Here is a 25,517-nt window from a genome sequence, read left to right on the forward strand (position 1 = left end):
GCCTCAATCGGGAAGTATGCTATTAAGTTCTTTTGGAATAAGATACAGGAACTCGGGTTATATCGCATGACCTATTTTGTTGTCAGACCAACTGGGATATTAGCTGCTGAGATGACTCCTCAAACATGGAATAGGTACGATTTAGTTTTCGGTATTTTTTAAATCTTTTTCTGTTACACTATTCTAGATATATAAAATAATGTCTCATGAAATGTTGCACATACAGATTGTTCAGTAACTACCATACATGGATTAACTGTAGTTTTTACATCGCATTAGTGAAGAAGTACTGAATGTCATGTACGCAAGTGGTTTGAAATCGTCTTTGTTTCTTCTTATGAAAACTTGGATGCATTTAACACTTATTAATCCTTTTTGTGTTAAATTTAAAACCTTAATTTTCAAATTTGGTATCTGTCATCACAATTTGGCTTTGATTGGTGTTTGAAAGGTTTTTCCGAATTTGTCGTTTTTAGCAAGGGATTCTGTATTTTATTTTAATATATAGTGAAGTTTGTGAAGGATAAGAAAATGAAAAAATACGAGCTTGTGAAAGATATCGGGTCAGGAAATTTTGGTATGGGGCTTATGAGGAACAAGGAGACCAAAGAGCTTGTGGCTATGAAATACATTGAGAGAGGACACAAGGTTTGCATTATTATTGTCATCAAATCAATTAATTGACCTAAGCGTCCCCCAGTTGATATAAATTTCTTATGCTGATTGTCTTATTATTATTGTTGTTGCACATTTTCCTAATTATCAGTTAAACATGTATGCAATTAGCAATATCATGTAATGTTCTATGAAGTTGAGATGTCACCTTTTATTGTAGATTGATGAGAATGTAGCAAGGGATATCATTAATCATAAATCACTTCGACATCCAAACATAATTCGCTTCAAGGAGGCAAGTTTGTGTGCTTATATTTTATTATTCTGCAACGTCGTATTGATAATATTGGTTTGTTTTGAAAACGGCAAGAAAAGCTATGGAATAGTTGGCCTAATTGTTGTGCATTTGTTTTGTGAGATACATGTGTTAGTGACACCCACTTATCTTGCCATTGTTATGAAATATATAACTGGTGGATAACTGTTTGAGCGCATTTGCAATGCAGGAAGGTTTAGCGAAGATGAGGTATATTTTAAACTTTTAATTTTGTTAATAATCAGTCTCACGTAGACTACCATATAGAAGGATTCTGAAGAATAAAGAAATGGTAATGGTGTCTGTGATTTTAAAAGGTTACATTTCTGTGATTTTAAGAGCCTTGGTTTACTATCTTTAATGCTTCTCTCATCTGGTTTCTTGCTGCTAGCATTTTGGGCCAGGTACTTTTTCCAGCAGCTTATTTAAGAAATCCACTACTGTCACAACATGGTGAGAAACTTACAAGAATTTATCAAAAAAAAAAAGAACTTTCTTTATGTGTGAACATACGAGCAGAAATTTAGATACATCTTAGGCCTGGACTTGTGTATAAGTTTTATTCCAAATGCCATCTTTTTAGTTTAAAGGAGCTTATTCTTCTTCAAACTTCCATTGCCTCTGCAGCAAATATGCCATAGAGATTTGAAACTGAAGAATACCCATCTAGATGGAAGTCCAGCTCCACGCTTGAAGATATATGATTTTGAATACTCAAAGGTTAATGACGTTCTGGTGATTTATATATATAGACTTATTATCCCCCTAAGAAAGGCTCATAGTTTTCGTCCTACAATTGCAGTCGTCCCTGTTGCATTTGAGGCCAAAATCAACTATTGGGACTCCAACTTATATTGCTCCGGAGGTCCTATCTAGAAGAGAATATAATCGCAAGGTATCTGTGTAATTACTTATGTGTTCTTTTATATTTAGTGGAGGGGCATTAACTAATTAATGGATTACTTAGTTGATTAGATTAATGTCTTAGAATAAAATATGACCAAGGTTGCATTTCTTACGAATGTTGTCCTCATGCTATTTACAAGATATTCCTTTCTGACTTGAATGTATGAATATCAGTGCCTTTATATATATTCATAAAATAATACCATTTGTAACTTTTGTGTGTACCGCACTTTCTAAATAATATTTTCTTATAAAAATTGCGTTTAATATTTCTGCGCAACGCGCGGACACAGATACTAATATGAAAAATATAAATAGCCCCCAACTCCAAATCCCTCGTTGTCTCTCTCTCAGTTGAATTTCAAAGTAACATTGCGCCTTTCATCGTTACCGTTCTTTCCATTACCTACTGGCCACTTCCACTTCTCCTTGGTTGCCACCTCTCTTGCCATCAACACTCAACCATCACCATCGTATTTTTTTTTTAAAATTTTAATCTTTGTGTTGTAACTTGTACATATAAAATTAGTTTGGTTATGTGAAATTTCTTTACCAACAACAAAAATCCAGTAAAATCCCACAAGTGGGGTGTGCGAAGGACAGTGTGTAGTCGACCTTACCCCTACCCTAAGGATAGAAAGATTGTCGCCGATAAACCCTCGACACAAAAAGTCTGTGCAATTTTTTTAATTAGGAGAAATTCTCAGTACTTAATTCGATGGTAATTCTCAGTAAAATCTGAAAAATATAAATAGCACCAAATTCCCAAACCCCTTGTTGCCTCTCTCTCAGTTGAATACCAAAGTCACGTTGCACCTCCCATAGCCATTTGCCCGCCTGTGTTGTTTCCATTACCCATTGGCCACTTCCGTTTCTCGTTGGTTACAACCACTCTTGCCGTTAACACTCAGTCGTCACCATCAAATTCTCAGTACTTAGTGGGCGTTTGTACATAAGAATTGTAAGATTCCAAAAAAACTTAATTTTTTTTTCAAGTGAAAATGATATTTAAAAATTAGAGTTGTGTTTGAACGTGAATATAATTGTGGGTTGTTTTTGAAGTTTTGTGAGTGATCTCAGTGGAAATTTTGAAAAACAGTTTTTTGGAATTTTTAAAATTTTTGAAAAATTTCAAAATTCATCTTGAAGTGAAAATTAAAATTTTTATGGTCAAACACTGATTTTGAAAAAAGTAGTTTTTTTTTAAAAGTGAAAAAATTCATATATCCAAACGGGCTCTTAATTTGATGGTAATTCTCAGTATCTGAAAATATAAATAGCCCCAGCCCCCAAACTACTTGTTGTCTCTCTCTCAGTTGAATTTCAAAGTCACATTGCGCCTACCACAACCATTTTCCCATCTGCGTTGTTGTTTCCATTACCTACTGGCCACTTTCGCTTCTCGTTGGTTGCAACCACTCTTGCCGTTAACACTCAACCGTCAGCATTAGATGTTTCTTTGACTTTAATTTTTATGTTGTACATATGAAATTAGTTTGGTTCTGTGCAACTTTTTCAATTAAGAAAAATTCTCAGTACTTAATTTGATGGTAATTCTTAGTAAAATATGAAAAATATAAATAGCCCCCAACTCCCAAACCCTTTCATAACCATCTGCCCATCTGCGTTGTTGTTTCCATACCCACTGGCCACTTCCGCTTCTCCTTGGTGGCCACCTCACTTACCGCCAACACTCGACCGACACTATCACCTTTATCTTTGATTTTAATCTTTGTGTTGTACATATAGAATTAGTTTTTTTCTATACACTTTCTTCAATTAGGAAAAATTCTCAATACTTAATTTGATAGTAATTCTCAGTAAAATCTGAAAAATATAAATAGCCCCCAACTCCCAAACCCCTCGCTGCCTCTCTCTCAGTTGAGTTTCGAAGTCACATTGCGCGTTCCATAGCCATCTGCCTGTATGCATTGTTGTTTCCATTATCCATCAGCCACTTTCGCTTTGCGTTGGTTTTCATCTCTATTGCCGTCAACACTCAACCATCATTATCAGATTTTTCTTTGATTTTTATCTTTGTGTTGTACATATAAAATTAATTCGGCTCTGTGCAATTTCTTCAATTAAGAAAAATTCTCAAAACTTAATTTGATAGTAATTCTCAGTAAAATCTGAAAAACATAAATAGCCCCCAATTCCCAAACCCCTCTCTCTCAGTTGAATTTTAAAGTCACATTGCACCTTCCAAAAGGATGAATAGAACGCGCCTCAAAATCAAACCTAGGGCAAAATCCTAATTCTCATAATCAACCTTCTTACTATGAATCCAATCGGCAACGTGCAATCAAGAAATCAACAGGGAATGCAGACTACAACTCACCAACCCTACTGTCGACGGATTCCTCAACAAGTCAAGTTATTTGACTGCGCTGGATGGTTTCTCGAGTGGAGGAGGAAGGAGAGGCATGCGACTGGAGCACAAGCCTTATGAACTTGTGGAAGGAAAAACGAGAGTAGTATTCTCAAAGGAGGAGGATGATGTAAAGGAGCTTCTTAGCAATTGTACAACTGTCGCTTAGTTGTCATTAGGTGTTAACTCTAGTTAAGTTAATTAACTAGTATAGTTGGTCTATTAGTAGTTGCTTAGTATAGAATGTACAATAATTTTGGACATTGGTTGGTTAGCACAGTAATAACAGAAATACTCTTCTGTAATTTTCTCTCTCTACGTTTCTTCATTGCGTCTTTCTTCTTCTTCTTCTTCAAATTCTCCAGATTTGCGAGAATTAACATGGTATCAGAGCAATAATTGTGTGAATGTAGGGGTTTTCATTATCAATTCAGCTGAAAATCGAGAGATTCACTGAAAATCCGTTTGCAAATTTGTGCCCTAATTTTTCAATGGCAGGAGATACAATCGAAGAACAAGATGTTGAAGAACACTCGACCATGCAGGAATCGATTGTGATTGATCGCAATCATCCTTTATACTTGCATCCTTCTGATGGACCGAACTCGTTATCGTTGGGATTTCAGTTGATCGAAATGGAAAACTACACAATTTGGAGCCAAGCTATGGAAGTTTCCTTGCTAACACGAAACAAATTGGGTTTTGTGGATGGTTCGATCGCCAGAGACACCTTTGGAACTAGGTTCAACCATTTGTGGGATCGTTGCAATGCGATTGTCAAATCGTGGCTGATGCACAATGTAAGTCGTGATTTACTAAGTGGCGTTCTGTTTCGCTTAAGTGCTCGAGCAATCTGGGAAGATCTCCGCGAAAGGTTTGATAAAGTGAATTCCTCACGAATGTATTATCTTCATAAAGAAATTTTTACTCTAACTCAGGGAATATCATCATTATCGGCGTATTATTCAAAGTTTAAAGATTTATGGGATGAATATGACTCAATTATTCCAGCTCCTCCTTGTGACTGTGAAAAATCAAAAAAATATCTTGCACATCTGCAGTATCAACGTCTTTGGCAGTTTTTGATGGGCTTGAATGATGGTTATAGTCAAGCTCGAAGCCAAATATTAATGAAGAATAAAGCACCTTCTGTGAATCAGGCCTATGCCATGATTTTGCAAGATGAAAGCCAGAGAATCGTTGGTGGTAGTCATACTGTTCCTATTGAGTCTATGGAACCAACAACCTTGTTCACTTCAAGGAATAACACTCAAAAGCAGCGAAGAAATTATAATGTCGAATGTGATTTCTGTCACATAAAAGGACACACTTGAGAAGGTTGCTACAAGCTTATTAAATATGACTATTGTAACATGAAAGGCCATCTCAAGGAGAATTGCTATAAGATCGTATGTTATTCGGCTGATTTTAAATCAAAGAAGAAAGGGGCTTTCGTCAGTGGTCATTTGGCTAAGACAGAAGTACAGTCAATACAACAACTAACAATGCCACAACCTCCTGCATTTACACCTGATCAGTATAATCAGATTTTGCAAATACTAAATAACAACAGGTCATCCTTCTCAGAATCTAGTGCTCACATGGCAGGTACATCTTTTCCTAGCGCACATATGACAGGTACTTCCTGTTCTATTCCCACAAAGGAATCTAGTTGGATAGTGGATACTGGTGCTACTAATCACATGATTAGCAATAACCAGTTGTTGTTAAATGGTATTGAAATAGGAAGTTCAGGACAGGTTCAAATGCCAACGGGAGAGACTGCTAAAATTACTCATGTTGGGGATTGTGAAATGCCTGGAGGTGAACTACTTAAGGATGTATTATGTGTGCCCAATTTTAAATTTAACCTTTTGTCAGTTTCAAAAGTGGCAAAGGATTTGAATTGTTGTGCATCATTTTATCCAGACTTCTTTGTATTTCAGGAACTCTTCAATGGGAGGCTGAAGGCGATTGGTAGAGAACATGATGGGCTATATGTGTTGAAGACAAGGTCCAGGAATGATTTTCATACTCATAGCAAATCTATGGCAGTAAAAAATATTACAGACTCAGAGATTTGGCATAAACGACTAGGACATGTTCCTATGGTTGTTCTAAGGAAGATTTTGTTTTTCAGAACAAGCTTAAATTCACTTTGAACAATTGTAATGTGTGTCCACTAGCTAGACAAACTACGATTGCTTTTCCTACACATACTAGCAGATCTACTGAACCTTTTCAATTGCTGCATATGGATGTCTGGGGTCCTTATAATATTGCTACTTATGATGGTATACAGTATTTTCTTACTATTGTAGATGACTGTTCTAGGTGGACTTGGACTTTTATGATGAGAGTTAAATCAGATGTTTCTTGTCTGTTGAAATTATTCATTGTCATGGTCCTGAATCAGTTTGGAAAGCATATCAAAGTAGTTAGGTATGATAATGGTGCAGAGTTTTTCAACTCTACTTGTGGAGATCTGTTTAACACCTATGGGATTATACACCAAAGGTCATGTCCATACATACCTCAGCAAAATGGAGTGGTCAAACGAAAGCACAGACATATCCTTGAGATAGCTAGGGCCATCAAATTCCAGGGAGGCTTGCCCTCAAGATTTTGGGGCTGTTGTATTGAAGCAGTAGTGTATATCATCAATAGAGTTCCCTTGTCCGTCTTAAACAACAAATCTGCTTTTGAGGTTCTATATAATCATACACCATCTCTATCACAGCTGAGAGTGATAGGATGCTTGGGTTATGCCTCCATTCTGCCCAAATAGGATAAATTTAGTCCCAGGGCCATTAAGCCAGTCCTACTTGGCTATGGTGTTTTTCAAAAGGACTATAAACTCTATGATCTTCAGACACACAAGGTATTCATTAGCAGAGATGTTGTCTTCAATGAGTCCATTTTCCCATTCAAGACTACACAAGGCAACATTGAGATGTCCTTCCCTGAGGCAGTTGATGCTTACCCATTATCTACAGATAATCCAACCATTCATGTTCATCCTGATCCAGTTGCTCCAAATTTACATGATGACACTAGTCAGCTGTCCACAAAAGCCACAAAGTCTCTTCATTCCTCTAATATTGAGGCAATACTTCCTGATACAGTTTCTACTTCCCAATTATCTTCACAAGAGGTAGCACAAGCACCACCTACAGAACTTCACAAATCTACTAGAATTTCCAAACCTCCCATCTGGATGAAAGACTTTGTTATTTCTGCAAGTCTCAGGCTGCCCAGACTTGCTCTCATCCTATCTCTGCTGTCATTTCTTATGATTCACTTTCCCCTATTTACCAAAGTTTTCTTACCAGATTTTCAGCAGAAGTTGAACCCACGACTTATGCTCAAGCAACTAAGGATCCTCGTTGGGTTGAGGCTATGCAACTTGAAATCAAGGCTTTAGAGGACAATAATACCTGGAAAATGGTTCCCTTACCAGAAGGAAAAAAGGCCATCGGATGCAAGTGGGTATATAAAATCAAATACAAGGCTACTGAGGAAATTGAAAGGTTCAAGACTCGATTAGTCGCAAAGGTTACAGCCAGCAGGAGGGTCTTGATTACCAAGAGACATTCTCACCTGTTGTTAAATGATGACTATACGAGCTATTATTTCTATAGCTGCTGTCAAGCATTGGACTATCCATTAGATGGATGTCTACAATGCTTTCTTGTAAGGGGATCTTCACGAGGAGGTATATATGAGCTTGCCATAAGGATTCAAGTCCTCTGCGGGGAAGCAAACTGCATGTCGACTTCTTAAATCTCTATATGGCCTTAAACAGGCTTCACGACAATGGAATTTGAAGCTTACCACTGCCTTGCTCTCTTTTGGGTTCATTTAAAGCCATTTATATTATTCTCTTTTTACCAGAAGGTCGTGTGGGAAGACTGTTGTGATTTTAGCCTATGTCGATGATCTCCTCATCACAGGTGATGATTTGAGTTTGATTACAGAAACCAAAGACAAGCTGCAGCAGAGTTTCAAAATCAAAGATCTAGGGGAACTCAGGTACTTTCTTGGCATTGAATTTGCTCGGAGTAAAGAGGGTATCCTTAAGCACCAAAGGAAATACGCCTTAGAGATCATCTCCGATATGAGACTAGCTGAAGCTAAATGTGTGGGTGCTCCTTTAGAACTTAGTCACAAGCTCACGTCGTCTGAATTTGACAAACATGTTGGTGATTGTCACACCTCCTTTTTGCGCGCCCCTCCCCGAAGGGTTAAATGCGCGAGGGGAGTTTTTCCAATTTAAGTGACAATATTCGAAATGAGATTATTTATTTAATTCAGAGTCGCCACTTGGGAAAGGTTGGGTTTTTGGTGTCCCAAGTCACCGGTTTATCTTGAATCCCAACTCGAGGAAATTTTCTACTTTTCCAAATGAAGTCTGCGAACCAGAAATTCTAAGTAAGGAATTCTATTGACCCGAGGGAAGGTGTTAGGCACCCTCGAATCCCGTGGTTCTAGCACGGTCGCTTAAATTGTTATAATGGCTAAATATCTGATTTAAATACATGTTATGACTTACGTGCTTTTTATTAAGTTTAAACCGCTTTTATTATTATCATTTTTTTTATTTTTATAGAATTGCAACGTCGTGGAAATGCATCTCGAACCACGTCACAATCAATGCACCCGTGGTCGTCGACACATTTTGACTCCGTTGAGATTTGGATTAAGGTCACATCAATGTGCACCCGAGTTTAAGACTGTAATTTAATTAAGCCGCGCCTAAGGAGTCTAACGCGTTGTAATTTTTGTAGAAGGCCATGAAATTCACTAAAACGGCCTGTCCTGAATTCTAAATATTTATTATGGTTATTTATTGAGGGCCCCACAATTTTGCATTTTTATTTGGCGAGGCTCGTCTCTATTTTAGAAAGGATATCCTAAAGTGGCTACATTTCTAATGCGTTTGTCTCTAAAACTAGAAGAAAAAGGTACATGCTAATTTAATTATATGCTTGGGCCCAATCCGGATTCTTATCAATTTCTGATTAAATATTTACAAAGTGGAGAAAACATTATACTTCATGGAAAAATGCTTTAATTTGACAAAGAAATCACATACGAGCTGACGAAGTACAATACTTAACCCGAACAAACATCCTTAAGTCGAATTTAAATTAAATTGCTTAAAAAAGATTAATGGAATTCCTTACCAAAGGATGCTACCTATGGTGTAAAAAAAAGCTTATCTTAAACATGCCTAATAAAATTGCAACCCAAGAATCTAAAAACTGTATTGTATTTTTTGCGAGATTAAAAGGAACCGTCCAACCTATATATTCGAAACATGCTGAAGAACGAATTTGAATTAACAACTATACTAATGGTTGCATATTCCATGAATTGTAGTTACATCCTATATACCATTAAATCAATTGCATATTGTGGTTTAAAATCAGCATAAGCTTCAATCAGATACAAACTTACTAATGTACTTCTCTATTGAACTACAAACTAAAATTTACACGATTTAACAACATTTATGAAAAAGGCAGTCAGTAAACAGCGGATGATTATAACTCCTTCAGATCTTTCAATTCATGCTTTTCAATGTTACAATCAGCTACACTAATGTGAGACTCGAAATGTGTACCTGGAAATACTGAAAATGCAAAGGAGAAGAGGAAGAAGATAGGGAAATCAGCAGCAGCAAAAACAGAATAGTAGCAGCAGCAACAAACGAAACAATTGGGGTAGAATCAAGATCCCAGCTAGACCAAGTCCTAGAGTAAACCAACAAACAACCAGCAGACTCAGTTGGATTTAGAAGAAATCAGTACTGAACAAACAGGTCAAGACCAGTGAAATCAAGACAGCAAAGAAGAATGCAATTTCTAGTTTTGTCTGTCTGTGTTATCAAACAGAGTTCTTTTCCAGTTTTCTGTTTTTCAGAACTTCAGCTCTCAATCTCCAAACTAAGTTTTCTGTGTGTATTCTATTTGTCTCTGTCTGTGTGTGTGTATTTATGTCTATCTTAAGGTCTGTGTGCCTGTCTATGTATATATGTGTATATCTTCAGATCCCCTTAAACTGATGGAAGTCCTTCTCTTTTATAAGCCCAAAATCAATCCTTTAATAGCCTGTTTAGACAATTAGAACACCCCTCCCATGTGCTCTCCTATTTTCAGGTTCCACTTGGCTAATTAAGTATAAACAAACCCCATGATATTCCCTGGCAGACTCACTTTTGAGTAATGTTTATTATTTCTGAAACTAGAGTAGTGTATGGGCAACAGAATGTAGTCTGACAACATATGCTGTCAAACTGTTTAATTCAAAAAGCCTTTATGCAGGACACAGGTTGTGCACAAATGCACATGTGGTGCACAAGTGCACATGCCCCCCAATTTCAGAACTGTAACTAAACAAAACATTCATTTTACATTTCTTATTCAAATTAACAATTGTAAGCAACTAAACTCAGTTTCTAATAGATTCAGGCAATGCTTGGTAGAAGCAAGTCAATTTGTTATTGTTCAGACAACTGAAACTAATTGAAAACACATGTCGACTCGACTATATTAATCATAATATGTACAATCGTAGCCAAAAATCAGAAATCCAAGAGTATCACACAAGGGGTTCAGATTGCAATGTTAATACAGAATGGCCCTGGGAACTAATTGAATGAACCAATTCAAATTCATTTGATTGTACAGCTTACACATACACATTATCAGTGAATAGAAGAGGGACTTAATCAAACATGTAGGTTCAGGCAAAGTGGACAGGACACAGTTGATAAAATTCATGGACACAAATCAAACAAAACATGAACAGACCTTTAATCAGCACATGGACTAAAAATAACGGAAAGAGGAAAACAAAAACTCACCATAAATCCCGAAGAATCAAAAGTCTTGGCTTGGATTCGAACAGGCCCTTCTTGGGGTTGAAAGGACTTTAATCGAAGTGTTCTCACTTAGAACACTTCGACTAAAATCCATTAGACCCTAAATACCTTGGCTCGAACGGATACAGACCAGTGACGAGGAACCCTAGGGTTCCAAAAATCAGATCTGGGATTCATGCTTCCCTGGTCAGATTCGGACCAAACCGAGCATGGTTTGGTCACGAGGGGGGTCTGAGGACTGTCTAGTGTGAAGTTGAGGTCGATTGGTGTAAATCAGGTTCCGACTCGAATCTTCAAATGAAGATTCGAGAAGGTGGGAGGGGATTCGAAGTGTGTGGTTGGTGGATTTGGGTTCAGGACGGTGAGGAGCATCTATGGTGTTAAGGGTGGGGTCACCGGCGTCCATGCCGCCGGCTTTCATGGTGAAAGTATACAGGGGCGGCTAGGGTTTGAAGGTCTGAGGTCTGGGGTGAAGATGACCTAAGGCTGGGGGTTCGGATAGGGGGGCAGGGTAAAGGTTATAGGTTTATATAGTTAGTGAGGGGTTGATTCCTAGCCGTTGGATGGGGTGCGATGAAGGGTCAGGATCTCTTGGCTGGTGGGGGACAGTGTCGTTTCATCTTAAAGAGATTTGGGTCGGTCCGGGTGGAATGGGTCGGGTTCATCAATGGGTTATGGGGAAGTGATCTTGGCCGTTGATCAATCTGAGATCAACGGCCCAGATCAGACCAGGTTAAAACGGTGTCGTTTGGAAGCTCTGGGTATCAGCTGGTCTGGACCGGGGCAGGCTCACGGTCTGGGCTTGATTTGGGCCTCGAATTTAAAATGAAAATGAGCCCAAACTGATTTTTAACCCAATTCTGCATTCTCTTTTATTATTATTATTTTTTATATATATTTTTTATTTTATTTTTTTGAAACAAAAATCAAGTAAATCAAATTAAAATTAAATAGACACTTAATACAATTATTTGCACACACATATTAAAATATTTGAAGCAGGTAAAATCAAACAAAACAAAATCACGGACAAAGATGCCTATTTATGATTTTCTATTTAACAACCGGATTACGGTTCAAATTACGCATGACACATACATTTTTTGTATTTTGTTTTAATAAAATAAAATGGGCAAAATTATAAATAATTAACAAAGTGCCATGTAAAATCCAAAAATTGTACAGCAGGACCATTTGTTATTATTTTATTTCTTTTGGAGCGATTGTCACGTAAAACAAAAATCACGTGCTCACAGCTGCCCCTCTTTGTTCGGAAACACGAATAGTTTTCGTGCAAAGATAAAGTGAGCGGATATGAGCGATTTTTGCCTATGGACTAACTCCGTGTGAAGCATGTTTTTTTGAAAGATTTGACCGAATCTTTGCTTCGAAGATTTCCTGCATATCCTGGGCTAAACATGAATCAGGTCAATGTAGTTCGGGAAATTTTGGCAGCTGGGACTACCATGGGATTGCAATGCTTGCCGTTACTGCTGTTGCTGTTGTCACCGTTGCTTTACTGACCGCCTTATTACAACCAAAGGAAAATTGAAACTGAACTAAATACTTATATGCATCAACTGCTAGTTACAAGATCCCTATCTATGATTCTTTTGCGACATGATCTTGGGTCTCAGCTGATTTTGCTTGTAGACTTCGATCCGAATCTTGATGCTTCCGAGTTGTAGGTGCTTGCTCACTCTGGGATACTCAGTGAGACGTGACTGGCAGAGTTCAGGACCTTAATCAAATGTTGGAGTCGATCCGCCTTTCATTTACTCCGATATCTCGGGACATCTTCTTTTTTGTCTTTTTCTTCTTTGATTCTGAGTTGAAACTCATCTCGTGGGTCATTTCGATCCGTGTGGCTCGAGGTTAGACATGCGGGAGAAAACAAACAAACGAACGAAATTTTCTGCCCCAGTTTCACTAGGAAAATTTCGTGAATTATTCGCCAGGAAGTTCATAAAATTGATGAAAGAGGATATGCATGCTCAGTTCAGGGTTTAAAACCCTAATGCTGATTAAGAGGAAAAGTTCAGTTTAGGGTTTAAAACCCTAATGCTGACTGCATGGAAAAGCTCAGTTTAGGGTTTAAAACCCTAATGCTGGCTAAATGGAAAAAGTTCAGTTTAGGGTTTAAAACCCTAATGCTGACTAAAGGAAAATTCAGTTTAGGGTTTAAAACCCTAATGCTGACTGCATGGAAAAGCTCAGTTTAAGGTTTAAAACCCTAATACTAGCTGAATGGAAAAAGTTCAGTTTAGGGTTTAAAACCCTAATGCTGACTGAATGGAAAAAGTTCAGTTTAGGGTTTAAAACCCTAATGCTGACTAATTGGAAAAGCTCAGTTTAGGGTTTAAAACCCTAATGCTGGCTGAATGGAAAAGTTCAGTTTAGGGTTTAAAACGCTAATGCTGGCTGAATGGAAAAAAGTTCAGTTTAGGGTTTAGAACCCTAATGCTGACTAAAGGAGAAATTCAGTTTAGGGTTTAAAACCCTAATGCTGATTGCATGGAAAAGCTCAGTTTAGGGTTTAAAACCCTAATGCTGATTGCATGGAAAAGCTCAGTTTAGGGTTTAAAACCCTAATGCTAGCTGAATGGAAAAAAATTCAGTTTAGGGTTTAAAACCCTAATGCTGACTAAAGGAAAAATTCAGTTTAGGGTTTAAAACCCTAATGCTGATTGCATGGAAAAGCTCAGTTTAGGGTTTAAAACCCTAATGCTGGCTGAAGGAAAAAGTTCAGTTTAGGGTTTAAAACCCTAATGCTGACTGAATGGAAAAGCTCAGTTTAGGGTTTAAAACACTAATGCTGGCTGTATGGAAAATCTCAATTTAGGGTTTAAAACGCTAATGCTGATTGCATGGAAAAATTCAGTTTAGGGTTTAAAACCCTAATGCTGATTGCATGGAAAAGCTCAGTTTAGGGTTTAAAACCCTAATGCTGGCTGAATGGAAAAAAGTTCAGTTTAGGGTTTAAAACCCTAATGCTGACTAAAGGAAAAATTCAGTTTAGGGTTTAAAACCCTAATGCTGATTGCATGGAAAAGCTCAGTTTAGGGTTTAAAACCCTAATGCTGGCTGAAGGAAAAAGTTCAGTTTAGGGTTTAAAACCCTAATGCTGACTAAATGGAAAAGCTCAGTTTAGGGTTTAAAACCCTAATACTAGCTGAATGGAAAAGTTCAGTTTAGGGTTTAAAACCCTAATGCAGATTGCATGGAAAAGCTCAGTTTAGGGTTTAAAACCCTAATGCTGGCTGAATGGAAAAAGTTCAGTTTAGGGTTTAAAACCCTAATGCTGATTGCATAGAAAAGCTCAGTTTAGGGTTTAAAACCCTAATGCTGGCTGAATGGAAAAAAGTTCAGTTTAGGGTTTAAAACCCTAATGCTGATTGCATGGAAAATTCAGTTTAGGGTTTAAAACCCTAATGCTGATTGCATGGAAAAGCTCAGTTTAGGGTTTAAAACCCTAATGCTGGCTGAATGGAAAAAAGTTCAGTTTAGGGTTTAAAACCCTAATGCTGACTAAAGGAAAAATTCAGTTTAAGGTTTAAAACCCTAATGCTGATTGCATGGAAAAGCTCAGTTTAGGGTTTAAAACCCTAATGCTGGCTGAATGGAAAAACGTTCAGTTAGGGTTTAAAACCCTAATGCTGATTAAAGGAAAAAAGGTCAGTTTAGGGTTTAAAACTCTAATGTTGACTGCATGGAAAAGCTCAGTTTAGGGTATAAAACCCTAATGCTGGCTGAATGGAAAAAAGTTCAGTTTAGGGTTTAAAACCCTAATGCTGACTGAATGGAAAAGTTCAGTTTAGGGTTTAAAACCCTAATGCTGATTAAAGGAAAAAGTTCAGTTTAGGGTTTAAAACCCTAATGCTGATTAAAGGGAAAAAGTTTAGTTTAGGGTTTAAAACCCTAATGCTGACTGCATGGAAAAACTCAGTTTAGGGTTTAAAACCCTAATGTTGGCCGGGTGGGGACAAAGTTCGAGAATACAAGCGACCTCTTTTTTTTTTTTGAATTTTCTTGTTTTAGTAGAAGATAAAAAGGGAGTTTCGTGGAAACTTACCTTTCGAGTGAATTCATCATTGCTAAAGTATTTCTTGTACCCGTGTACCTTCTTCTTTGGGCGACACTTGCCTCTTGCACGGTTGTCTTGGATTATACCTGTTTCAACTTTTCAGACAAAGAACAATTGTTAGTTCGGAAATGACAGTCGGTTCGGTGACCTTGATCGTTCCCAGTTAGTTTTACGTCTTTATTTCTGTTGTGAAGTCCCGCCATTGATTTGATTCGAATGGCGAAACCCTTTAGACTGCTCAGGCTTGTATTTCCAGATTCTGCGATGATTTGCCTCGTAAGGCCTCTTTTTTTTTCTCTTTTTTTGTGTGTCCCGTTTTGCTTGGAGATTCTCGACGGGGATTTTATTGGAGGTAATCTGTGGGGATTTGTACAAAAGGAAGCTCTGTGGGGGAATATTTACAAAGTGGATTCTTTGTGTGGATTTTTGTACAACGGGGCATGCTGGGGATTTGTTTCAAAGCGGTCTTTCTAGGATTTGTTGGGGTAAGCTTGTTGGGAAATGTTTACAAAGGGACTCGCTGGGGATGTGCTGGGGAGATTCCATTTATTTTTTTTATTTTATTTTTTTTTAATATTGGGGAGACTCTGTGGGGGATTGTACAAGGGGAGACTCTGTGGGGATTCGTCCGAAGGCGAACTTGCTGGGGGAAATTTCTCTTTTTCCTCTTTACTTCGAACGCCATCAAACATCATGATTCATCAGGCTTGGACAAACGTACCAACGAAACGAGGTGTTTTCCTTCATGAAACGGAATTCCGTGCAACCAAACCTACCACCTGTCCTTTCCGGTACATCTAGAACTTGGGCTTAAACATGAAAGAGATTCGAAGAAAAACAAAGAAAAGATAAAACGAATTTCAGAAAAGTAGTGCCCCCTTCGGGACGAGAAAGACTTATCTGAGGAAGATAATGCTGGCTTTAAATGACATGACATGCTCTTTGGACTGGACGCCTGACTTTCCATGAGCTTTCGTTTCCCTGAACCAAAACGGATCTGTGATTCCAAACCGGTGGAACTTTGCTGAAACCTCCTTGGGTGGAGTCACTCTTTCGGCCAACAGCGCCCTTTGCGGGTTTTCGCTGGCTGACCTCTCTCATTTCTCTTCCTGTCATCGCTTGATAGCACCCTTTGTGAGTTTTTACTAAACAAGCTCTCTCATTTCGGTCTCTCTACTCCCGTCGCCTCGCGGTGCCCGAAGGTTTTCACCGACGAGACTCTCTCATTTTATCTCTCTCAATTCAGAGTGTGCCGGTCTCCATTTGTGACGCTTATTGGCTTCCCACTATCTGGTAATTGATTTGAAGGCTTGTGCTTGGTAAAGAGATGTAGATGATGCTAACTTCTAAACTACTCGACGTGCCCCGGTTTCAATTTCAGGGTGAATGGGATTTTATTGTTGGTGTGACTGAACCTCAGGGAGAGGCTGCCTACGTATCCTTTCGGAATCAAGTCAAACGTAGTTCAGGCCTCAATCAATTTTTGTTTTGTTTCATTTTTTTTCCTTTGTTATTGGTCGCCGAAGGGATGTGACCGGCTCAAATGGCTTGTAGAGAGAATTGGTAGTGTTTGGGGGTAGTGGGGAGTAAAACCTTCGTCAATTTCAAATGTGTCAGGACTACTGGAGTATAATTCAGACGTAGTATCTCTTGACTGCATCTGCATTTACTGCTGTTTCGGGATCATTTCCTTCGATATCACCTAGATACAATGCTCCTCTCGGCAATATCTTCCTTATGATGTATGGGCCTTTCCAATTTGGAGCAAATTTCCCTTTCGCTTCCTCGTGATGTGGCAGAATACGCCTCAGTACCAACTGACCTACTTCGAAATTCCTGGGTCGGACTTTCTTGTTGTAAGCCCGGGCCATCCTTCATTGGTACAACTGCCCGTGACAAACTGCGGCCATTCGCTTTTCATCGATCAAAGTCAACTGCTCTAACCGAGTCTTGACCCATTCGCTGTCTTCGATTTCTGCTTCAACAATGGTTCGAAGAGAAGGGATCTCTACCTCTGCCGGTATTACAGCCTCGGTCCCATAAACCAAAAGATAAGGAGTTGCTCCTACTGACGTGCGTACCGTAGTGCGATACCCCAACAATGCAAATGGTAGCTGTTCATGCCACTGTCGGGAACTCTGGATCGTCTTCCTCAAAATCTTCTTGATGTTTTTGTTTGCTGCTTCTACAGCACCATTGGCCTTCGGCTGATAAGGAGTAGAATTCCTATGCGTTATTTTGAATTGCTCGCATACATCTTCCATCAAGTAACTGTTCAAGTTTGCTGCGTTATCTGTAATGATAGTCGCAGGAATACCGAAACGACAGATAATATTTGAGTGTACAAAATCTACTACAGCTTTTTTAGTGACCGACTTGAGAGTGACAGCCTCTACCCATTTTGTGAAGTAGTCTATGGCAACCAGTATAAATCTGTGTCCATTTGAAGCCTTTGGCTCGATTGGTCCAATGACGTCCATGCCCCAGGCGACAAATGGCCAAGGCGCAGATATGGGATGCAGTTCTGTGGGAAGTGCATGAATCAAATCACCGTTCACCTGACACTGATGACACTTCCGAACGAAGCTAAAGCAGTCCTTTTCCATGGTCATCCAGTAATAACCTGCTCGAAGGATCTTCTTTGCCAAGACATACCCGTTCATGTGGGGTCCGCACACTCCTGCGTGTACTTCGTGCATGATCTTTCTTGCCTCCTCGGCGTCAACACATCTTAGTAGGTTGAGGTCCGGGGTCCTCTTGTACAACAATTCACCGCTCAGAAAGAAACCACTTGCATGTCGCCTAATGGTTCTCTTTTGATCTCCAGTAGCATGCTCGGGGTATTCCTGTGTCTTCAAGAACCTCTTGATGTCATGGTACCAAGGCTGTGTATTTGATCCCGCCTCGATTACGTTGCAGTAACTGTGTCTTTCCCTGATTTGGATTTCCAAAGGATCGACGTGGGCGTTGCCCGGGTAGGGTAGCATTGAAGCCAAAGTAGCGAGTATGTCTGCCAGTTCATTGTGACACCTCGGGATATACCTGAACTCTATTGATGTAAAGCGCTTGCCGAGGTCCTCCACATGCTGTCGGTAAGGGATAAGCTTGACATCCTGAGTTTCCCATTCACCTTGGACTTGCAGGATAATCAGGTCAGAGTCTCCCATAATCAGTAAATCTTCGACATCCTGATCGATTGCCATATGCATGCCCATGATGCAGGCTTCATACTCAGCTGTATTGTTTGTGCAAAAGAAACGCAGTCTAGCTGTGGCGGGATAATGCTGACCAGAAGGCGAAATCAAAATTGTCCCAATCCCTACACCTTTGGCATTCACGGCTCCATCAAAGAACATCTTCCAAACATGAGCGTCCTCTGAGACCACTTCTACGGTATTTACTTCTTCATCAGGAAAGTAAGTACTCAATGGCTGGTATTCCTCATCGACCGGATTTTCGGCCAAGTGATCTGCTAGCGCCTGGGCTTTCATTGCCGTGCGAGTGACATAGACTATGTCGAATTTGGTAAGCAAGATTTGCCATTTAGCCAGTCTCCCAGTAGGCATTGGTTTCTGAAATATATACTTCAAAGGATCCAACCTACTTATGAGGAACGTAGTGTGGGCTTGGAGATAATGTCTCAGCTTTTGAGCAACCCACGTGAGAGCGCAGCATGTCCTTTCCAGCAGAGTGTATTTGGCCTCGTAGCCGGTGAATTTCTTGCTCAAGTAGTAGATTGCTTGCTCCTTCTTTCCGGTTACGTCGTGTTGCCCGAGGACGCGACCGAAAGAGTTCTCCAAGACTGTCAGATACAAGAAAAGTGGTCTCCCTGGCTCTGGAGGGACCAAAACTGGGGGATTCGAAAGATATTCTTTGACTTTGTCAAAAGCTTCTTGACACTCAGTTGTCCATTTGATCGCCGCATCTTTCCTTAACAGCTTGAATATGGGCTCACACGTGCTTGTCAGCTGGGAAATAAACCGACTGATGTAGTTCAACCTGCCCAACAGACTCATCACGTCTTTCTTTGTTCTCGGGGTAGGCAGATCTCTGATGGATTTTATCTTAGTTGGATCTAGCTCGATACCTCTCCTGCTTACGATGAAGCCCAAAAGTTTGCCCGACGGAACTCCGAAAGCACATTTGGCTGGGTTCAGCTTCAAGTCATACTTTCTTAGTCTCTCGAAGAACTTCCTCAAATCTTGGATGTGATTATCCTGTGTCCTGGACTTGACTATCACGTCGTCCACGTACACCTCTATTTCCTGGTGCATCATGTCATGAAAAATGGCAGTCATGGCTCTCATGTAAGTAGCCCCGACATTCTTCAGACCAAACGGCATGACCCGATAACAGTAGGTGCCCCAAGGCGTGGTGAAGGCAGTTTTCTCGGCGTCCTCTTCATCCATCAATACCTGATGATACCCAGCGTAACAATCTACGAAAGACTGTATTTCGTGTTTGGCGCAATTATCAACGAGGATGTGGATGTTGGGCAGTGGGAAATTATCTTTGGGACTTGCTCTATTCAGGTCTCGGTAATCTACACATACCCGAGTTTTCCCATCCTTTTTCGGTACTGGAACCACATTTGCCAACCACGTCGTATACTGGACTACCCGAATCACTCCCGTTTTCAGTTGTTTGGTGATCTCCTCTTTAATCTTGTCACTGACCTCAGTTTTGAACTTTCGTTGCTTTTGTTGGACTGGAGGACAATTAGGATGAATCGGCAATTTGTGAACCACTAGATCAACACCTAGTCCCGGCATGTCATCGTATGACCAAACAAACACGTCTTTAAATTCAAAAAGAAGTTGAATTATCGCATCTCGCATTTTCTTGTCTGTGTGAATGCTTATTTTGGTCTCCCGGATTTCTTCCGGAGTTCCTAAATTAACCGGTTCAGTGTCATTCAGATTTGGCTTAGGTTTATTCTCAAAATGTTCCAACTCTCGGTTTATTTCCCTAAAAGCCTCTTCTTCATCATATTCTGGTTCTGGGTTCATTAATTCACAGTTAAATAGCTCGTTGTGATCTGGGCGTGAAGTCGGCAAGCATGTCATATTTAAAGCCGCATTATTATAACTGAAAGGAAAGATAAAAGGAAAAATAACAAAAATCAGAACAAAAGAAAAAATGGGAAAACAACGATGATTTTTTTTATTTTTCTTTGGGAAGTTGGAAGACAACAATGTTTACAAACTAGGAATTCAAAACAACAATTTAAACGAAGAAAACGTTCAAGTTATGTCCTGGAGATAACTTGCGACACAGGAAAGGTGGCAGGACAGGTCTACCCGGACTTCTGTTTAGTCGGGAATGGCGTGGCCTCCCAGTTTTGAAGTTTGGCGTCCGGTCCCACGTACAGCATCTCAGCAGTGCTTGTGCCTTCACCTGGTTGAACCATGTGAGTCTCGTAGAGCATTTCTCTCATTGCCCCACATATCTCTTCGATTTCCTCAGCCGTGAAGACCTCATCGTCCTCTTCTTCGGTGTATCTTGGCCTGATGAAAGTTTCATATAAATCCGGCAATGGTTGAGGTAACTTCCAATCCTCATTTCTCCTTTTCTTTGCCCACTCTTCGTCTGCTGGAGTAGGCTTGAAGCCTAGTCCAAAGGGTTTCTTGGTGACTGGCAAGGTAATGGGTTCTGTTATTCCCTGAAGGGTTCGTCCAAGCCCTTTCCCTGGCCTAAATCCGTGCCGGATCATCTCTTTGGACACCATGACCGAGGCGTTAGACAAGAAAGGCTGGGGGCAGGGTATTCCCTCTTCGTGCTGCTCTGCCAGTACAATCTCGAAAGCTTGATAGACCGTATGTTCGCTCCCTTCTCTTGGTTCAAGATATGGGATGGAGGGGTCCCGATAAATAGCATGCTCGTCCTCTTCATGGACCACGATCTCTCGGTCTTCGTACTCAAACTTCACCATTTGGTGAAGAGTGGAAGGCACAGCTCCTGCCGCATGGATCCAAGGTCTGCCGAGGAGAAAATTGTAGGATGTATCCATGTCGAGCACCTGGAAGGTTACTTGAAATTCGACTGGTCCTATGACCAACAACAGGTCTATTTCTCCCATGGTATCTCTCTTGATGCCGTCGAAAGCCCTTACGCAGACATTGTTGGGTCGGATTCTTCCGGTCCCAATTTCCATTCTTTGTAGCGTGGAGAGCGGGCAAATGTCAACACCTGATCCCCCATCCAACATTACCCGCTTGACATAGTAGTCCTCGCATTTAACTGTTAGATGCAAGGCCTTGTTGTGTGCCGCTCCTTCCGGGGGTAAATCATTCTTGCTGAAAGAGATTTGGTTAACGGCAAAGAACCTTTCTGTCATTCGCTCCAGTTGTTCAACTGAGGTTTCAACTGGCACGTATGCTTCATTCAGGGTCTTCAGCAAGATCTTTTGATGCTCGGCCGACCTCATCAACAATGATAGCATGGACACTTGCTCGGGGTACCTGCGCAGTTGATCTATCACTTCATAATCCGGCATTTTCATTTGTTGGAAGAACACTTTCGCTTCTTCAACGCTTACGGGCTTTTTTGGCGGGAAGCGCCTTTGTGTGGCGTTGTTCAGCTCTTGGGTATTTGAATACCTTCCAATGAAAGTGTTTTCTGGAAGTTCTCCCATGACCTCTTTACCTTTGTACATTACCAAAGTCTTTTGGTAATTCCACGGCACTGTGGACGGGTTGGTCATCGGCTTTTGTGGCACGCGTCCGATAACCACTGGCTCATTCGGCCGAGGTGGTTGAATCGTCCCCCGGACCACATAGGCCCCTTTTGGCACGTACATAGGTTTTTCCTTTTTGATCCCGAAGTTCTGCGTCTTCTCAGCTCGACCTCGTGGTATGTAAAGAATCCCATCCTTCACCGGTACCACTTTCTTCTCCACCTTCTTTTCAGGTTCGCTCTTTATAGCCTTGGCCTTCTCCCCCTTTTCTGGTTTCTTGTCTGTCTCAGGCCTTTTCTCCGTGTCGACAATGGCAATTATAGCTTTCAGAGCAGGGTCGAATTCTTTGTCTTCGCAAATCATTCCGATCAACGGCCCGTTATGGTGAGCAGGCAATGGATTGTTAGTTACATTCGGGATCTCCTCGTCCCTTAGCACTATTTTTCCTTGCTCTATCAAATTCTCGACCACTCTTTTCAATGACCAGCAGTCATTTGTATCATGTCTCTCGGCCCCTGAATGATAGGCACATCTGACTCCAGCTTTGTAAGAAGGTGACGTCGGGTTTTGCCTTGTTTGAGGGATTGGTTGCAAGAAACCCAACTGGACTAGCTTCGGGAACAAAGTAGAGTATGGTTCACCGATGGGCATGAAAGTCCGCCTTCGAGGTGGCTCCTGAGGGCGGAAGTTATTCTGCGGGGGTTGTGGGTTATAGTGGTTGCGGTAAGGAAGCTGATTTCTGGGAGGTGGAGCTGGGCCTCGGTTGGCTTGTTGCGGTGGATGGGCATAAGGCTGGGCATTCATGACCATATAGGGTTGGTGAGCATATGCCAGATTTGAATGGGGGTAGTAGTGTTGTGGGGTTCTTTCCGGAAAATGAGGCCTGGGATGACGATATTCTCTTGCTTCTGAAGCTGCCATGGTCGTTTCTTCCTTTTTCTTCCCTCTTGCCATTCCTCCGGACCCGCTTTGGACGGCTTGGGAGGTCGCCCTTATGGCTGCTTGACTCAGAATCCTACATGTTTTCAGACCATTCTCCACCATCTCTCCGATCTTAATCGCTTCCGCGAATGGCTTTCCCATGGCTGACATCATGTTTTGGAAATAGTCAGACTCTTGAGCCTGGAGAAAGGTAGTGACCATTTCCACTTCATCCATGGGAGGCTTCACCCTTGACGCCTTCTCACGCCACTTAATAGCATATTCTCTGAAGCTTTCTGAAGGTTTCTTCTTTAAATTCGATAGAGAATTTCGGTCTGGTGCAATGTCGATGTTATACTGGAATTGTTTCACGAAATCTCTGGCGAGATCATCCCATATATGCCATCGGGACATTTCCTGGTCCATATACCATTCCGAAGCTATCCCTACTAGACTTTCCCCAAAATATGCCATTAGCAGTTCTTCTTTTCCACCGGCTCCCCGCAATTGGTTGCAATATTTCTTAAGATGTGCGATGGGGTCACCGTGCCCGTCGTATTTCTCAAACTTTGGGGTCTTGAAACCCACTGGCAGGTGCACATGAGGGAACATGCATAGGTCGGCATAAGAGACACTCTTTTGTCCGCTCAAACCTTGCATATTCTTTAAACTTTGTTCAAGGCTTCTCATTCTTTTGGCCATCTCATTTTGTTCTGCAATTCTGGGGTTCTGATCCTGCCCGGGTGCAAGCTCGCACTGAGGCGGTGGAGGATTAGTGTTGGTAGTGAACCTATTTGGTTCCATTGAGAATGAGGGTGCTTGGAATGTAAAAGAGGATGAGTCGAAGCTTGGCTTGTACGCAGCAGGCTGTGCCGTAGTCGGGCAGGGCAGTGCAGTAAAGATGTTCATGCTTGCATCGGTGGCTGACATTTGGGGATGAGGCTCAGAAGGCGATCCAGCAGAGAAGGTTGAGGTGGTTGGGTACCCGAATGGGGTAGCAGGATAATTTATGGGGACATTAGAAGTCCCACTTGACCTGGAGAATAATTCAGGGAATCCGGGGATGACACTTGGCGGCTCTTTCCCATTATTCCAGTCGTCCAGCATTTCCAACATGCGGAGCCGTAGGATTCTATTTTCCTCCGCAGTTGTGGATTCAGGTGTGAGGACGGCTGAGATCGAGCTCTCCTCGGAAACAGGGATTGTTTGCAACGGAATTTCTAAAGACATTTCCACACTTCCCTTTGACCTGGTGAAGTAAGTGTGAGTACTGCTTTTGGTCCTAACAACAGGTAGTTGAACACTTCTCCTTGACCTCGTGAAGTATGAGTGCGAGGCCAGACTTTCACCAAACCAACCGTCTTTTCCAAAAACCTGGAAGTACTCAACGACAAACGCACGGTTAATTTGCAGCAAATAACAGATAGGCAATCTCACGTTGGGCATGATGCACCTATACAGCTAAGTGGATTCCTACATGTTTGCTACGAGAGCATGCATCGTTCCGGCATTTCCTCTTATTATTTTTTCCTTTTTTCTTCTTCTTTTTTTTTGTTTTTCTTTTATGTTTTTTTTATTTTGCAGTAAAAAGAAATGCGACCGGATCCGATGAGGATTGCCTACGTATTACGATGCCTACGTGAATCAGATCATTACGTAGTTCGAAACACAAATGAGCGTAAAAGAAACGACCTTTTATTGTTGAAATGGTCTATACATGCTATGTGAATATTTATTTGTTTCGGCTTGCATGTTGACCGGCTAGGAAAAGGAAATAAAGAGAAAAACCAAGAGTGAGGTAGGATAGAAAATTTATCCGGTTTTTAAAAATTCCGGTATTTGCAAATGTCCCGAAACTCTTCCAAATTTTTGAAAAAAGAGAGAAAAAGGAAAATGTATTTCAAAAAAGTGAGTCAAATATCATGTTTTTATGTCAAAACAGACCGAACTACGCAGGTCTGATTCTCACCGGATGTGGGATACGTAGACAACCCACATAAGATTCGGCCTTATTTTTTACAAATAATAAAATAAAGTGTGGTTTAGGGCTTTGGTCAAAATCATAAGCCGACCCAGCTTCGGTTGTATTTTAAGCCGTTTCTTGCCGGAATAGCCTTAGATTACCTTTCAATTGTCGAAAGGCTATTTTCGGGAGGAACGAGCAAGTCTGTCTAAAAGGTGTTTTTCCCAATTAAATACTTACCTCGATCTCAAAATTTGTTTGGAATTGTGAAGGGGCAACGTTTGCAAAAACGACCATTTTTGCTAAAGTAGCAATCAAAAGGGTCTTTGTCCGTTGATTTTCTTTAGAAAACTTGTTTTGCAAAAAAAAAGAGTCCACAAGAATCAATCCTAACCTTAACCCTCCACAGGTATAAATGAATACTGTCTAGAACCCGTCACAAATGAGTACTGCCCAGGACCCATCACAATCTGTCATTGAACAAGCTTAGTTGTAGCTTCGCAGGTGGTGGGATGATTTAGATGAAGATGGCCGGGATTGGGTGAAAGAACAGTTGGGTTCCCTTATAGACATCATACACATCATACCCCGGGAGGATTTAGTTAAAGCCTTGGTAAACTTTTGGGATCCCATCCACAATGTGTTCCATTTCTCGAATTTTGAGCTCACCCCCACTCTGGAAGAAATGGCCGGGTATATTGATTTTGGCCAAGAGTTAAGAAAGCAGCAACTCATATTCCCAAGGGCTCCCTCTGTGCACAAGTTCTTCGATCTTCTGA

General features: G+C 40.7%; 1 protein-coding gene and 1 pseudogene across 1 annotated transcript; both read left to right on the forward strand.

Moving 5' to 3' along the window:
* The first annotated feature begins 319 nt into the window (after nucleotides 1-319).
* Nucleotides 320-1,926, forward strand: LOC142166233 (serine/threonine-protein kinase SAPK7-like; annotated as a pseudogene).
* A 2,773-nt stretch (nucleotides 1,927-4,699) lies between these two features.
* LOC142165758 (uncharacterized) lies at nucleotides 4,700-5,542 on the forward strand. Its single transcript, XM_075224130.1, has one exon. It carries the CDS (start codon nucleotides 4,700-4,702, stop codon nucleotides 5,540-5,542), a length of 843 nt encoding a protein of 280 aa, XP_075080231.1.
* The last annotated feature ends 19,975 nt before the right edge of the window (nucleotides 5,543-25,517 follow it).

This window comes from Nicotiana tabacum, chromosome 11, assembly GCF_000715075.1.
Source record: "Nicotiana tabacum cultivar K326 chromosome 11, ASM71507v2, whole genome shotgun sequence".
Classification (NCBI taxonomy): domain Eukaryota; kingdom Viridiplantae; phylum Streptophyta; class Magnoliopsida; order Solanales; family Solanaceae; genus Nicotiana; species Nicotiana tabacum.